Genomic DNA, 15,427 nt, shown 5'->3' with positions numbered 1-15,427 from the left:
TAAACAATATCTGCAAAGTTACGAAGTTGAAAGTTCAATGCAAAGGGTGATATCATCTTTTAAAATTCTGTCAGTTTAATGCCTACAAAAACAGCTGGTAGGGACTACAACGAGTTACTTCCCGAGTTCGTGATGTAACAAACCCAGATAAACCCCCGACCTCGGGAAAAGGCAGCAAAGGGGGCGAGGCCATGCTGCGCTGTTTTAGAGAAGAGGAAGCGAAAACTAGAGGTGCACGTAAAAATCTATTCATATATGAATCGCGATTCTGTCTTCTAACGATTCTAATGGATTCACAAGTTTCAAAATCAATGTTCTAAAGCAGCGGTTCTTAATACTGTTCCTCGCATCCCCCTGCTCTGCACACTCTCTGCATCTCTCTCTCATTCAGCTCAGCTCCAACAATGAATGGTTACAATTATTCACTTATTTTCACATAGCTATGCGAAGCATTAAATATGGACACGCGTGCAGTTGCCGTACTGTATTAAAGCTTTAATCAGGATAAAACCATATATTAAAAGCTAACATAAGCAGTAGCATTTACAAATAACAGCGTATCTAAAAGTATGAGACAACAACAAACAAAAAACATAGGCCTACCATTAAAAGCCGTGCTTGCACAGGTTCTGCACGATCCTCTTCAATAATATCCTCTGCTTCTCAATCGGGCTCAAACTGATAAGCGATATTAACGACGCCGTTGTTTACAACACAACTGGAGCACATGCCGCTGAGGTGAGGGGCGGGACATTTAGACGCGCACTAGAGGCAATTTAGCCAATCACAACACACTGGGCTAGCCAACCAATCAGAGCCCATCGACTATTTCTGAGGGAAGGGCTTCATTATAGAAGGAAATGATTAGTGCGTTTCTCAGAGAAGGGACAGAGCAGTGTGGAATAAAGGTAAATTGTGTGAAAAATAATGTGTTTTTTAAAAAACGAAGCATTAACACATGTTAGACTGCACCCCATAAACACAATCAAGCCTAGAAAAAAAAACACTGAACCACCCCTTTAAAATATTTAAAAAAGAAAAACATGAGTATCAGTAGTATGTTTCAGTAATTTCAGTAGATTTTTAGACAAAGGGGCAAGCTAAAACATCTGTTAAATGCCAAGAGTGCATGTTATCAGCTAATGTTGAGATCAAAATAGCTCAATATCAGCGGATTTAGTTTTTTGGCCTAGCTGGTATACTGGGCTATTCAGTTACGTTTCAAAGATAGAGAAAGATAAGAGAAAATGCTGTAGACTCTGAAGACATTGTCTCTGTGGGTTTCACAGCTCTGTCTTGTGACTTGCAAATATGAGTGTTAATGCAAAAGTGGTATTACAGTTGGTAAGTTCGATTCATTTCTGTGAATTAGTTCAAAGTATCTATTTGAATGAATCAATTGAATCAATTAAAAACACTGATTCTATGAATCAGACTTGTTTGCATCACGACTCAAAGTTTTTTCTTTGTGTATTGGTGAATATAATTGATCCCCCCCACCCCATACTTCATGAAAAACAGGGTGCATTTTTAATACACTTTATGTATTAAATTTTTTTTAAATATACTATTAATATATATATATATATATATATATCAAATATTAATGGTATATTTTATATAACATGAGAGTATTTATAAATATTTTGAATTGGCTTTTATATTTTCATTTTCATTTTTAATTACATTTTAGTAATTTTGTTATGTGCTTTTGGCTTTTTTCATTTGTATTAGTTTTTATATTTCTATTTAGCTTCATATAATTATTTATACTTATGTCTTAATTTCTTATTTTTCATGTTTTAAGTTCAAGTTAATTTTATTTCAGCTTTATTTCAATTAACAAAGAATAGTTAATAATATAGTTAGTTTTAGTTTCATAATAGTAAATAATAGTTTTAGTTTTAATTAAGAATAAAAACACTGACTTATATGCAATTTCTCCACCTCTAATATCATGAATCTCTTTAATTTTCAATTTTTCCAATCTCTCTAACAACTTGACTCCATTCTGAAACAACCACTTCCAGTCCATTCAATCCCAGATGCATCAAATCAAGTCTCATCCGACATTTTATTAATTCAATATCTCGTTTCACTCAGAAACATGTCACATTATGGAAATAAAAGGGGTAGTGATTTAGATCTTTGCCAAGGACGTATAAAAATTAGGCTAAATGGCATTTCTTAGCCACAATACTAGCGATACTTGCTCCTACAGCAAACAGCATTTTACAGGTGCATTTACTTTAAAGAGATTGTATTAGAAAGATTATGAGTTTAAATTCTGATTGGATGCCTCCAACATATGACACCTCAACTGCTGCTTTCTGTACACAGCAGCACACTAATTTCTGGAACAGAGCCCATGTGATAAAGTAGAGGTGTGTGTGTGTGTGTGTGTGTGTGTGTGTCCGAGAGCTGCCGACTCATGAATGTGTCTCTCACACACACACACAGCACAGCTGCGGTCAGCAGAGCAAATGTTACGCTCACACACACTCTCTCCCAACTGCTATCGGTCTCTCCATCCTATTTTATGAGCCCATTCTCTTCTTGCCAGGACTTAACAGTGTCCAAATGCTCGGTTACGTGCAAAATATGCAGTTTAGGCATACATTTAAACCATTTATCAACATAAATAAAATACATGGCAAATACACTAGCTTAGGCCAGCAGTTCTCATCCAGTGCGTCTGTTCACACACAGCAAAGAAAAACAATGCTGAAAGCAAATAAGATACAGCTAACCGTATAACTGTTGATAATTAGAATAGCAAAATAAAATGCTGATAAAACGCTGCCAATATCTTTTGCTGTTTGATGTCTGTGCCTCAAACTCGACAGTATTTTGTCACAAATTCATCTGTTACTCAGTAGAAGCCAAATTAGGCAGATGGCGACATGGACAGGTGGCCTGACATCCCCTCATCTGTAAAAATCATGGACGCAAAGTAAAAGAAAACACAGCCCGGACTGAATTAAATCCGGGTTCACACATGCAGCATGAATAAACATTTGTAATGACCACAATGTGTTTATTTATTATTGGCTGCTGAAAGCATGACAACATCGAAATTCAAAATTGTCAATTTTCCTATTCAGCTTGTGTCATATTATTGGGCCTAAGCAGTTTTAACCCTATAAAGCCTACTCTATCATATTTGATATACAAATTTCAAGAATATGTCTAACCTCTGCATAACTTGGGGATGTGCTAATCGCCTTCCTGATATTATTGATCTTCTCAGAAAAGAAGGAAGCAAACTCATTATTACAGAAAGGATTATACAGCAGGGCTGCGACAATTAATCAATGCATCGAGAATCGAGAAATGATTCTGCTTCGATTCTGAGATTTTCCGAATGCATCGCACGATTCTCTCTCGAATCGATTCAGAGTTTAGTTTTTAACAGCAGATGGCACTGCACGCTTTAGAAACTGCCTTGCTCTGCTTGCTTCCTGGTCCTCTCACACACACACCACTTGAACCTAAAATAATCAAGTTCGAAAATGTTGAAACCAATTACAACGGCGTTAACCTCTGCATGACTTGGGGATGTGCTAATCGCCTTCCTGATATTATTGATCTTCTCAGAAAAGAAGGAAGCAAACTCAGTATTACAGAAAGGATTATACAGCAGGGCTGCGACAATTAATCAATGCATCGAGAATTGAGAAATGATTCTGCTTCGATTCTGAGATTTTCCGAATGCATCGCGCGATTCTCTCTCGAATCGATTCAGAGTTTAGTTTTTAACAGCAGATGGCACTGCACGCTTTAGAAACTGCCTTGCTCTGCTTGCTTCCTGGTCCTCTCACACACACACCACTTGAACCTAAAATAATCAAGTTCGAAAATGTTGAAACCAATTACAACGGCGTTACATTAATCTTGCATCATAAAAGCATTCTGAGCTGAGGCACAAGTACATTTAAAGGGTTAGTTCACCAGCCCTCTCCCCGGACAGCACGCCAAATACGCATAAACTTTACTCGGTTCATTATAAGTAAGTGTGAACTCGTGAATCTTGCATCATAAAAGCATTCTGAGCCGAGGCACAAGTACATTTAAAGGGTTAGTTCACACAAAAACGAAAATTGTGTCATTAATTACTCACCCTAATGTCGTTTCAAACCCGTAAGACCTTCGTTCATCTTCAGAACAAAAAAATATATTTTTGATGGAATCTGAGAGCTGTCTGATCCTGCATAGACAGCAACGCAACTGAAATGTTCCCAGGTCCAGAAACGTAGCAAGGAGATCAGTAAAATAATCCATGTGACATCAGGGGTTCATCCACAATTATAGGAAGCTACAAGAATCACCCTGGTGCCATTTTGGAGAATATCCGCTGGACGTAAACAGCGTATGCTGTTCTGTGTCAGCTGCCTCAGCGGATATTCTCCAAAATGGCACCAGGGTGATGCGGAGGAGACGAATTGTTGAATAAAGTCGTTTTTTTTTTTTTTGCGCACAAAAAGTATTCTTGTAGCGTCGTATAATTGCGGATGAACCACTGATGTCACATGGATTATTTTGATTATTATTTATTAAGATGAATGAAGGTCTTTAAGGTTTGAAACGACATGAGGGCGAGTAATTAATGACAGAATTTTCATTTTTGGGTGAACTATCCCTTTAAGCACTTGCGTTACTCAGCCGAATGTAGAACTCTTTAGCACTCTTCGTCGAGAGCATTTGAGTGTGAGGTTAGAAACTAGCCTAGAGCACCATCTGCTGTTAAAAACTGAGCTCAGAATCGATTCCAGAGAGAATCGTGATGCATTCCGAAAATCTTTGAATCGATCCACGAATCGCGATGCATCAAGATTTGTTGTCGCAGCCCTATTATACATATTGTTAAAAACCAATTTCTTTATGGAGAAAATGAATGGGGCGTTTGCTTTTGAACCCGACTGTTGTGTTTTACCATGTTATGAGACTAACCATGTTCATGACTGTGAGCAGAAAGCGTTGGGCGGCCTCAGCACCGTGATACTGCACCATGTTTGCATCGGCCACCACGACAGTCTCCACCGTGTACTCTCTGCTCAGCCTGATGGCGTTCCTCCTGCCGCGCACCTCCTCTGCTCCTTTTGCCCTTTTCTCCTTCTTGTCTAACACACACAGATGCACAAACACACACACACAAGAACTGTTAGGCCAGAGAAATACTGTACACTAATGATCAAAAATTTGGGGTCAGTACGATTTTTGAATGTTTTTGAAAGTAGTATCTTACGCTCACCAACGCTACATTTATTTGATCACAAATATATATATATAAAAAAAACAGTAAATTACTGTAAAATATTATTGTAATTTAAAATAACAGTTTTCTATGCAAGTTCTATTATAATTTATTCCTGTGATATCACATGTCACATGATCCTTCAGAAATCATACTAATATGCTGATTTGCTGCTCAGGAAACATTTCTCATCATTAGTTTAAAAACAGTGCTGTTTAATATTTCACCATGTTACATCTTTTACGAATTCTCTGATGAAAATAAAGTTCAAAAGCACAGCATTTATTTAAAACTGAAATCTTTCGTAACATTATAAATGTCTTTACGGTCACTTCTGATCAATTTAATGTTTATAATAAAAGTATTATTTCTTTAAACCTCAACTTTTGAACAGTAGTGTACATTATGCAAACATGAATGCCTGCTCAACATTTTCCAAGCATGAATATTGAAATCCAGCTTGCGCAGGTTATGTTTCATGTCTTCGCATCAAACCTGCAATTATGTCAGGAAATGTGGTCTTTGTTACTCAGAGAGACATATGTATGTATACAAATACATTGAGATTGATACACAGGACAAGTGGTTCCTGGAGCAGATAAACAAATCTATAACAAACGGAGAGAAACTCTTCAAACAATACACTTATAAAGCACGATATGTGACTGCATCTGCTGACAGCTCTAGGCAGGGGACACATTCTGTCTCTAAATAAAAAATGTCACACCTCAAATGTTGTATGTGTGCACAATTAGACCTGATCATAACAAAGGCAACAGTTTTACTGTAACCAAGTCCAAACCTTTGACAGAGCTAATGTCCACCAGACGAAAGACCTAACCACAAGAACGAAGAAAGTAAGACCGAAACAAAATCAAAATGGTGTTAAAGTCAACATGAAATAACTCTGTTTACTTTCTTAATGCATGTTTCTGTTTGTTGTGCTTATTAAATACACTGCAAAAAAAATGTGCCCTTTTGACTTGTTTTCCATTACAAATATCCAAACATACAAATCAAGATAAACTGAATTATATATATATATATATATATATTCAGATGTAATTAATTAAATTACAATTTAATCTGAATATATAAAAATAAAACCTAATTCAAAACATTGATATATAATATTATCTAAATAATAGTAAAGCAACACTGATGTGGACCAGTACTGAAATAAAAAGGTGATTTGGAAAATGTGTTGTTTAGTTGAGTGCAAGTTGACTCAGCTTTCCCCCCATAATTCAATGGGGCTCTGATGGGGGTCCCTCTGATGAGGGTCTCTTGTATGTTTACAGGTGTTTAGGAAATGTGTGTTTGTGTGGGTGTATGCACATTTTGAAATGTGTAACACAACATATGGTGCTAATGTCACACGCTCTTTTTGCAGTGCAAGCCTTTTTTCCATCCTCAGCTGTTTTCAGGCACATCTGACTGGAGACAATGGAAACTAGTAGTGCCTTGGGCTTCACCACAAATGACACTGAAAATCACACATTTTCTAGCAATGTGCTGATCCCAGCAATAATTCCTGCAGACGAAGACAATCATAAAACAAGTAATGAGTGTCATTCAATATTCTGTGGAACAGACTTAAGCAGAGTTTTTTTTTTTATACAATAAAAGTGAATGGAAACTGGGGCTGTCAAGTGCCCAAAAATGACAAAGCAGCACCATAAATGCAGTCCAAATGACTTGTGGACTATATAATAGCCATATAGAGTCTTTTTTTTTTTGTATAGTGCTTTTGTCGTGCATTAAGCCCTACAGGCCCCAGTGAGCAGCCAAAGGAAAACCCTCCATAAGCGGTTTAGATGAAGAGGGAGAAAAACCCTGAGAAGAACCAGACTCAGCTAGGGGAGCCCATCTCCCTGGGCACTGCAATAATTGCACATGTGCTAAATATTATTTATTCACATAGTATGTGTAATACAACCATGTGTTCACTAAATAATTATACTAAAATTATATTATTTTTCAAAATGCTAGTGGGGGAAATTATAAACTGTTAACATGCTAAAATGATGATTAAAAAATAATTTTGAAAAATCTTTGAAAAAAAAAAACATGAATACTTTTGAGCAAGGATGCATAAAATTAATCAACTGACACTAAACATTCATAATGTTGCAAAAGATTTTTTCAAATCAATCAATAATAATAATAAATATTATTTAGCAGAAAATCAGCATATTAGAATGATTTCTGAAGAATCATGTGACACTGAAGACTGGAGTAAATTCAGCTTTAAATCAGAGGAATAAATTATCTTTTTAAAACATATTGAAATAGAAAACAGTTATTTTAAATTGTAATAATATTTCAAAATATTACTGTTTTTACTGTATTTTTGATCAAAGAAATGCAGCCTTGGTGAGCAAAAGAGACTTCTGTCAAAAACATTTTTAAAACTTTTATCGACTTGCTGACTTTTTGTGAGAGATAAACAAAAAATGGTTATTTCCTTGAAACTCTAGTCACATGACAACATTTCTGCCAATTCAAATTTGTTACATACTGCAGTTGGTTATGAGAACTAATGGGGTTACAGTAAAATGCATTTTCACGCACAGTATTTGACATGCTAGACTTATTTTATATTTCACTAAAAAGGGTTTATACATGTTTGGAACAACATGAGGATGAGTAAATGATTTTTGGCTGAACTATCCCTTTAACAGTCCCATTTGTTAATAACATCATCTTCATGTTCATTAGTCTTGTTAAAACTCAATCGAGTCATTGCTACTTTTGGCTGCGGTTTATAATGGCTCACTTCAACTCACAAAATTTAACCTGATTTCGGGTCATGATGCTATTGTGTCCGTTCCAAAATTCATTAATATTTGTGTAGAACTGCAGATAAATCTCTCAGTCAGGCCCCTAAAGCTTTGTGAGGGGCCGTAATGTTGAAAACAATGTGGTTGACTATAAATGATACTTCTGTGCTGAAGGGAAAACTTAAACCACATACCCACACCTGCTCAATCTCCTGAGTGTGTGTGTGTGTGTTCATTCTTACATGCTGTGCAAGGGCCATCAAATTGGTAGGTAGAAGAAAAATGCATTTTTTCTGTACAACAGAGCAGCTGAAAGATGATGCTCTTTTAAAAAAAAAAAAAAAAAAGGTTTTTGCTCAGCGGTTGCTCATCAGACTTAACAGCGTTCTCCATGGAGTTGTTAAAGTATCCTCTATGACTCCTAAAATGGCTTATAATAAAAATAAACAGACACAAATAAGCCAATAGTTGGTATTTGCGAATCTGAGAATAGATTGAGACTTTGCTAAGACTTCTTCTGAAACTCCAGAGGAGACCATTACTGTGTGCTTGCTAAAAGAGGAAAATAATTCTATTCACTTTATTTATATATATATATATATATACACACATACATATATATATATATATATATATATATTTACTCTTAGTGCCTCGTTTTATTAGAGCCCGTGCTACCTAGGCTACTTTCATAGCTCTTCATTATTAATATTCATTAGTTATATTTATTATTAATATTCATATTCAATAGTCATTAGTGACCTGCATGTGACCCCAACAATTCAGGTTCAATGATGTGTTGAGCAGAACTTGAAGTGAACAATTAATTTAAAAAAAAAAAAAAAAAAAAAAAAAAAAAGGTCAAATGATCAATGGCTACATATAAATATATAATATACATACATATAAATACTTTTATAAAGAGTCAAGAATTAAAAAATTCCCTTGAACTGAAGCTGTAAGAAACTGGACTGTTAGAGGAATACATTTTGTCATTATTCTGTCAGCATTTACTCACCCTCATGTCATTCTTAGGGGCCGTTCACACAGAACATGTTTATCCATTCCAATGCGCTACATTTCCATTGTTTTTCTATGCAAACGCAGTAGAATAGGACAAAAGTAGAATAAGGTTTAAATTTCAGAGCTACAGTTTAAATCACCACAGTTCTTATTTAAAACTCTTATCTAAAGCTCTGAGGTTCTGTCCACCTTTCCTTTCATGTTTCACAGAAGAAAGAAAATGCATAAGAGTGAGTAAATATTGATATGCTTTACTTTTTGTGTGCACCATTCTTTTAAAAAGTGGTTTAACCTAGTAGTTAAAGAGCAAGTGACCTTGTGTTTATAGCATGTAAAGTGCTTATATGGGGAAACATGGTTCAGAGTCACTGCATTTTAACTCTTTAAGTGTTAAATAATATGGGGGGGAAATGCATCTGACTCAGCGTTAGTTTAGTATTATTTATAGACTATTGTATTATTATTTTGAATTATATATTATTTTATATTTTAAATATTTTTAAGTTTTAGTCATTTTTATATTTCTATTTAGCTTTAATTTATTTTTAAATTATAATTTTACTAATTTTAGTACTTCAATTTAAACTTATTTTCAGACAACAGTTCTCGTTTTCATTTAAGTCTTTTTTTTTCATTTTATTTCAGATGTACTTAAATTTTCGTAGTTTCAGTTTTAGTATTAGTCTACAATTACACTGTAAGTCACTTTGGATAAATGCACCGCCTAAATGACAAATCACTCATCATCATTTCGGGTAGATTCTGTTCTCTCCAGACACCAAACTGGTCACTAACCAGCCCCTCCCCGGTTGTCCCGCTCCCAGAGTTCAGCGTGAATGTGCTGTACGCATCAATAAACCGCTCTTCTTGGATCAGCCCTGCGAATTTCACACGTTGTTTCCTCCCGGCTCAGATCGGTCTTTGTGTCTGCTCCCTGACCGGCGTTCCCTCCTCTCAGTGTGGATACTTGATCCTCTTCAACCCCACTCATGACGGGAACGTACTGACATGAAGAATGAAGCTAGGTGTCTGTCTGTGCCGAACCTGAGCTTCCTGGCATGCCAGCATGGGCAGAGTGGGATCAAGGGACGTACGGCTCCACAGATTACACGGGCTGATTAGAAGTGCTAAGTGTGTTCTGTCAGAATCATATTTCAATAGCTTTTCAGTAGAGAGAGTGTGAGTGAGTGTGCCCCCGATAGGGACACTTGGAGTTTAATGGATTTAAGGTCTGTCTCGGTGAGTATCCTCCTCTAGGGATGGTTGGTTTGGTTTTTGGGGTGGAGTTATTGGAGGGAAGCAATGGGGAGAGACTAACTAAACATCAGGATATGACTAGCTTAAGTACATTTTCAGACAGCACTTCTGTTTTCAAAAGACTAGTAACAACTAGAAAACAACTAGCTTTTTTTCAAGAAGCATCTTTTTTATTTTTCAAGAAGCAGCAGTGCAGTGAAACAAAATGCTATTTTTTTCACTTCTCATTCAATAAAATTATATTTTTGGGTCTCATTACATAATGCACCTGTGAGTTTAGGTAACAAAAATGTCTCTCACTCTATCACTCAAAAATAGCATTGGGAGGTTTGATTAATTTAAGCCGTTGGTTCATTTGAACAGTTCAATTGATTTGAATCCTCATGCAACTGTGTTACTGAAACTCCAAAATACATTTTTAGTTATACACTAGGATTCAAAAGCATGGAGTCCGTAAGAATTTTATTTAACAAGGATGCATTAAATTCATAAACCATAAAGATATTTATAAGGTTGTAAAATATTTCTGTTTCAAATTAAAGCGGTTTTGTTTTGTTTTAGTAAAGAATCCTGAAAAAAATATATATCATGGTTTCCACAAATATATGAAGCAAAACTTTAGTTTAGGCACCAATTCTCACTATTAACTAGTTGCTTATTAGTACATATATATATTACTAGCAAATTGGCTGTTTAATAGCACATATTCCACATGACCATATTCTACATCCCTTAATCCAACCCAACCCCTAAACTTAACTACCTAACTACCAAATAACTAACTATTAAAGGCACAATATGTACGTTTTTGTCACTAGAGGGCGCATATTCAAAACAAACAAGAAACAAAGGCGTAGTTTGATGATGCCGTGATTGAGTGTGGAATCGTGGGAGTTGTCACCTTCATCCCCACAGCCGATGCAATCTGACGGGACTCGGGCAGAAATCATGTTCATTGATGAGCTAATGTATTAAAGACTTAAGGTCACTGTAGTATGAAGCAGGGTGGGGCTAAAAGTCATTGAAGCGAAACGAGGCCGCTGGAGTGACTGCTAATGAAGGACGAGCGCGATGCATGGCTCGATAGCAGCAGAGCTTTTATTATGCCACAGTCGACTGCTTCCGCTTCTTCCGGTCATGCGTATGTGGGGTAAAACAGCTCTTTTATACTAGATACATCTGAGTGTATTGAAAGTGCTGTTATAATGCTACTCTGTGCGTTCGTCACCTGTCTAATAAAATGCATAACATATTAAAGTGTCTTTGGGGTTTCCATGTTTTCAACAAAATAAAACCGGAAAAATGACGTCATTGGCAGGCGACGCAAAATACATAACACTTTTCTAGTGGTTTTGGGATATTTTAATTTAAAAAAATCTTACATATTGTGCCTTTAATAAGCAGTAATTTGGTGTTTATTGAGGCAAAAGTCGTAGTTAATAGTTAGTTAATATTGAGAATTGGGCCTTAAAATAAAGTGTGACTGAAATGTTTCATGAGCAGCATATTAGAATGATTTCTGAAGGATCATGTGACCCTGAAGACTGGAGTAATGATGCTGAAAATTCAGCTTTGCATTACAGGAATAAATTACATTTAAAAACAATTCAAATCAGGGCTGTCACTAACGATTATTTTGGTAATCGAGTAATCTGAGAGTTTTTTGTGTTAATAAAAATAGACCCAATAGACTTTAAAATGACTTAAAATGCATATACATAAAATACATATACTAGCAATGAGGCAATAATAATTGGTTCAAATAAAACATTCAAAGCTGTCCACTTAATCTTTAATATTGGGCCACTTCGGTATGCTAGAAATGCTACAGCCACTGTCATTTCTTGAACAAGAACATGTGGACATCGAAACGAGGGTTTAAACTTTTGTTTTGAAGTCACAATGAACAGTTTGCATATTTAGAAAGATAATGATGTTTTATCCTGTGCTGGAGTAGGTTTATGAATGATCTACCTTGATAGAAGGTGCACAATGTTGCCAGATGAACATTATAAGCAACTCAGACTCCCAGCGAGCATATGCAAAGATGGAGTCTGAGAGGGTCCACGCATGTAAATGAGAACTGTTTGTGTGGAGCAGCATTTACTGTGAACGGAGCCGCTCTGAGATGCACGTAACCTACACACATATAAATAAAGCGCATATTAAACCATATGCATATATTTATAGCGCATATATTTATTTAACTGAATCACAGCCTTTGTGAATTCACAATAGTGAATAATGCTTTTCATGGATTCTAATCCATGGAATGCGCCACTTCCAGTATTTTGCCGGTTACTCGACATGGGCAAAATGCATTCAAGGATTTGTTATAATAGAGTACTCTAATTCAAATAGAAACCAGTTTTTTTTTTAATTAAAAACAGTAATATTGTGAAATATTATTACACTGTATATTTGGCCAAATAAATGCAGCCTTGGTGAGCAGAAGAAACTAAATTTTATCGACCCCATACTTTTGAACAGTAGTTCAGCACATTATGTTTTTACACATTACTGATCAATCCTACCTTATCACTTGTGGCCATCCACAATATTATCATACAAACTTGCTCTTTTCTACTATAAATCTATGGAGGATCTATGCATTTGGGTAATTTTATTAAGAATGTTACAGAAATGCTACAGAAAATTATTCCTAAAAATACAAAACAAAATTGTTGCCAGGACGATTATGATAGTGACACACATTTTTCACTTTAATACATAATTTACAATACAATACATAATTTAACTATTTCTTTAATGAAAAATGTCAGATAAAAATGCTTTGGAACAGACTACTTTATCAAAAGGGCAGCCTAACTGTATTTGAACTACTTTAAATTATGAGCAGCTTGTAGCTTGGCGAGCTTAGGTTTCGAAGCAGCTTCCCTAACACTGGTGGGAAATAAGAGAGAAGACTCTGGCAGGCCCGCTGAAAGGCCTCGGACAGACGTGAGAGCAGAGGAAAGAATTTTCCCCCCAAATCTGGCACTTTTTTCGCCTTTTAGTCCTTCGCCTGACTGACTGAGTGACTCGCAGACACCAGGTGCTGAGGGAAACAGAATCACTAATGCACCTGGAGCTTTTTTACGGCAGAGACCAGATCGCTGGAGTCCGACCGCATGCCTGAAACACACAAACTCTATAGCCACCGACCTTTCTTTTGTTTTCAATTCCTGTTTTTTTTTCTCCCCACAATGAGATTTGTGGTTTGGGTTACTTAAATTCCCAGATATTGGCATATGGAAAAAATCTACTTGTCAAGCCTGCCGGTGGTCTTCTCATCTTCGGGTTATGTAATATTCATAGTGCACAAAGTCAAAAGCAAATAATAAAAAGTGAACAAGGAGCTAAGGGTTCAAGGGGACTTTGAGTCTGCAATCAGCCACAAACTAGGGTAGCATACAACTGGAAATACCATAAATTGTTTTGGTTGGCCTGTACGACTGTATATATCCACACACATGAACACACAAACCGGGATTTTTGGATAATTGCATCTTCATTTCAAAGGGTAAACTACAAATCCAATAATGCAATATGCTTAGACAATACTTCCTGCCCTGGAATATGAAAACCTGTAGGCATTTAGAGCCTCCAAGGCCACATTCAAATATGCAAATTCCTTTCGGCAAGAAAAATCCATAATCATGGCAAAGAAAGGCCCAAGGGGCTGGAAAATATGCACGTCATTATTAATGTACGTGAGCAGGCCAACAGAATTCTTGCTTTCTTTCTGGTAGCATTTCAACAGCAAAGCTGCACGTTCCAACAGGAGTTTACCACCGTTTACCAGAGCGATAAAGGCATTAAAGAGCAAAACAGCTGAGCTTTCTCTCTCCCACCAACTTTCAGCGCTGTTAAGAGGATGAAGACATCAAAGAGTTACACAGAATCATAAACGTTGCTATGAAACACTTGATTTACGGACTTGACAACTCTTGAATCTTAAGCAGTCCTGGAGGAAAGAGGAGGATGGGGGACAGATTATGATAACAGACTCCTAGAGCACAGCGGTTCGCGACTGCTGGGTCGTGATCCAAAGAGGTTCACAGGTTTGAAAGGGTCAACAAGAGCAAATGCGAATAATAAAATGGAACTAAACATATGATAATTAGAAAAGCAAAACCAATCAACTTCTAAAAAGTTTTACATAAGCTTCATCATTTCAAAGGCTCTAAAAACACTACATAAACTGTATTTTGCCACAATTTTTATCTGTCACTTGGTAGAAGCTACCCAGATTTTGCAGATGCCCACATAGATAGGTTTTGTTTATGATTGCAGGATATCTCAAATATGTGTGTCTTGTTAAACCATTTGAGAACCACTATTCTAGCATAGAAAAGGTTTTTGGATGAAATAGAGTTTAAACAGGGCAGTTATTACACATCATGTGTAACTGACTGCATAAATTGACCACTTTTCCCACTTGCACCCATAATTTGACAAAATGAAATCCCTGTAGAGCTCAGAACCGAACTAAAGTGACCTCTAAATCAATGGGCTTGCCACACTTAACACGGTTAAGTCCATCACATTTCAGCGCAGCGATCGTCTCACCTTGGATGGTTTGGCAGAATTTCGGGCTGCTGTCTTCAGCAGTCGCAGGTCTGTCCGATGAAGAACGCTTTTCCCGAATCACTCGGTGTTCCCAGCCAGAGAAGGAATCCACGGCCTGGCCCACTGGCTCGATGAACAGTCTTTCCTCTTCAGTCTGAACAAGGCCAGTCTGCGAGAAAACACATGAGGTGGAACAATCAATGACGGCACGTAAGAAAGCTTTTATCTGGATAGCATTTGTAAATTTGGATCTATAGACAATCTGTGAAATAATGTTCTGAATGCTCAGAACTGTCCAGTAAGATATAAACAAGATGCAAGTTATTTTTCTCTAAAGCAACAAAAAAGGAATAATTATATATATATACACACACACACAAACACACACACAATTTGATTGAAAAATATGTCTTGCAAGTTTAACTTTAATCAATCAATAAAGGGAAGTAATACAAATATATTTCATCTAAATAAATATATATATGTAATGTAATGTTATATATATATATATATATTACATTACATAGAAGATTATATA

At 36.3% G+C, this 15,427-nt stretch overlaps 1 protein-coding gene across 1 annotated transcript in view; it reads right to left on the bottom strand.

Moving 5' to 3' along the window:
- The window catches only part of adamts17 (ADAM metallopeptidase with thrombospondin type 1 motif, 17), a 125,762-nt gene that overhangs the window by 101,730 nt on the left and 8,605 nt on the right, over window positions 1-15,427 (bottom strand). Inside the window, exons 3-4 of the mRNA XM_016236124.1 lie at window positions 14,890-15,058; window positions 4,951-5,120 (exon numbers count right to left, since the gene is read on the bottom strand). Of these exons, the coding sequence (XP_016091610.1) occupies window positions 4,951-5,120; window positions 14,890-15,058 (339 nt within the window). The remainder of the gene's footprint in view (window positions 1-4,950; window positions 5,121-14,889; window positions 15,059-15,427) is intronic.

The sequence above is a fragment of the Sinocyclocheilus grahami genome, unplaced genomic scaffold (assembly GCF_001515645.1).
Source record: "Sinocyclocheilus grahami isolate Dianchi unplaced genomic scaffold, SAMN03320097.WGS_v1.1 scaffold481.1, whole genome shotgun sequence".
NCBI classification, from domain to species: Eukaryota; Metazoa; Chordata; class Actinopteri; order Cypriniformes; family Cyprinidae; genus Sinocyclocheilus; species Sinocyclocheilus grahami.
The sequence above is the reverse complement of the archived record's forward strand: the minus strand, read 5'-3'. Positions and strand labels throughout refer to the sequence as shown.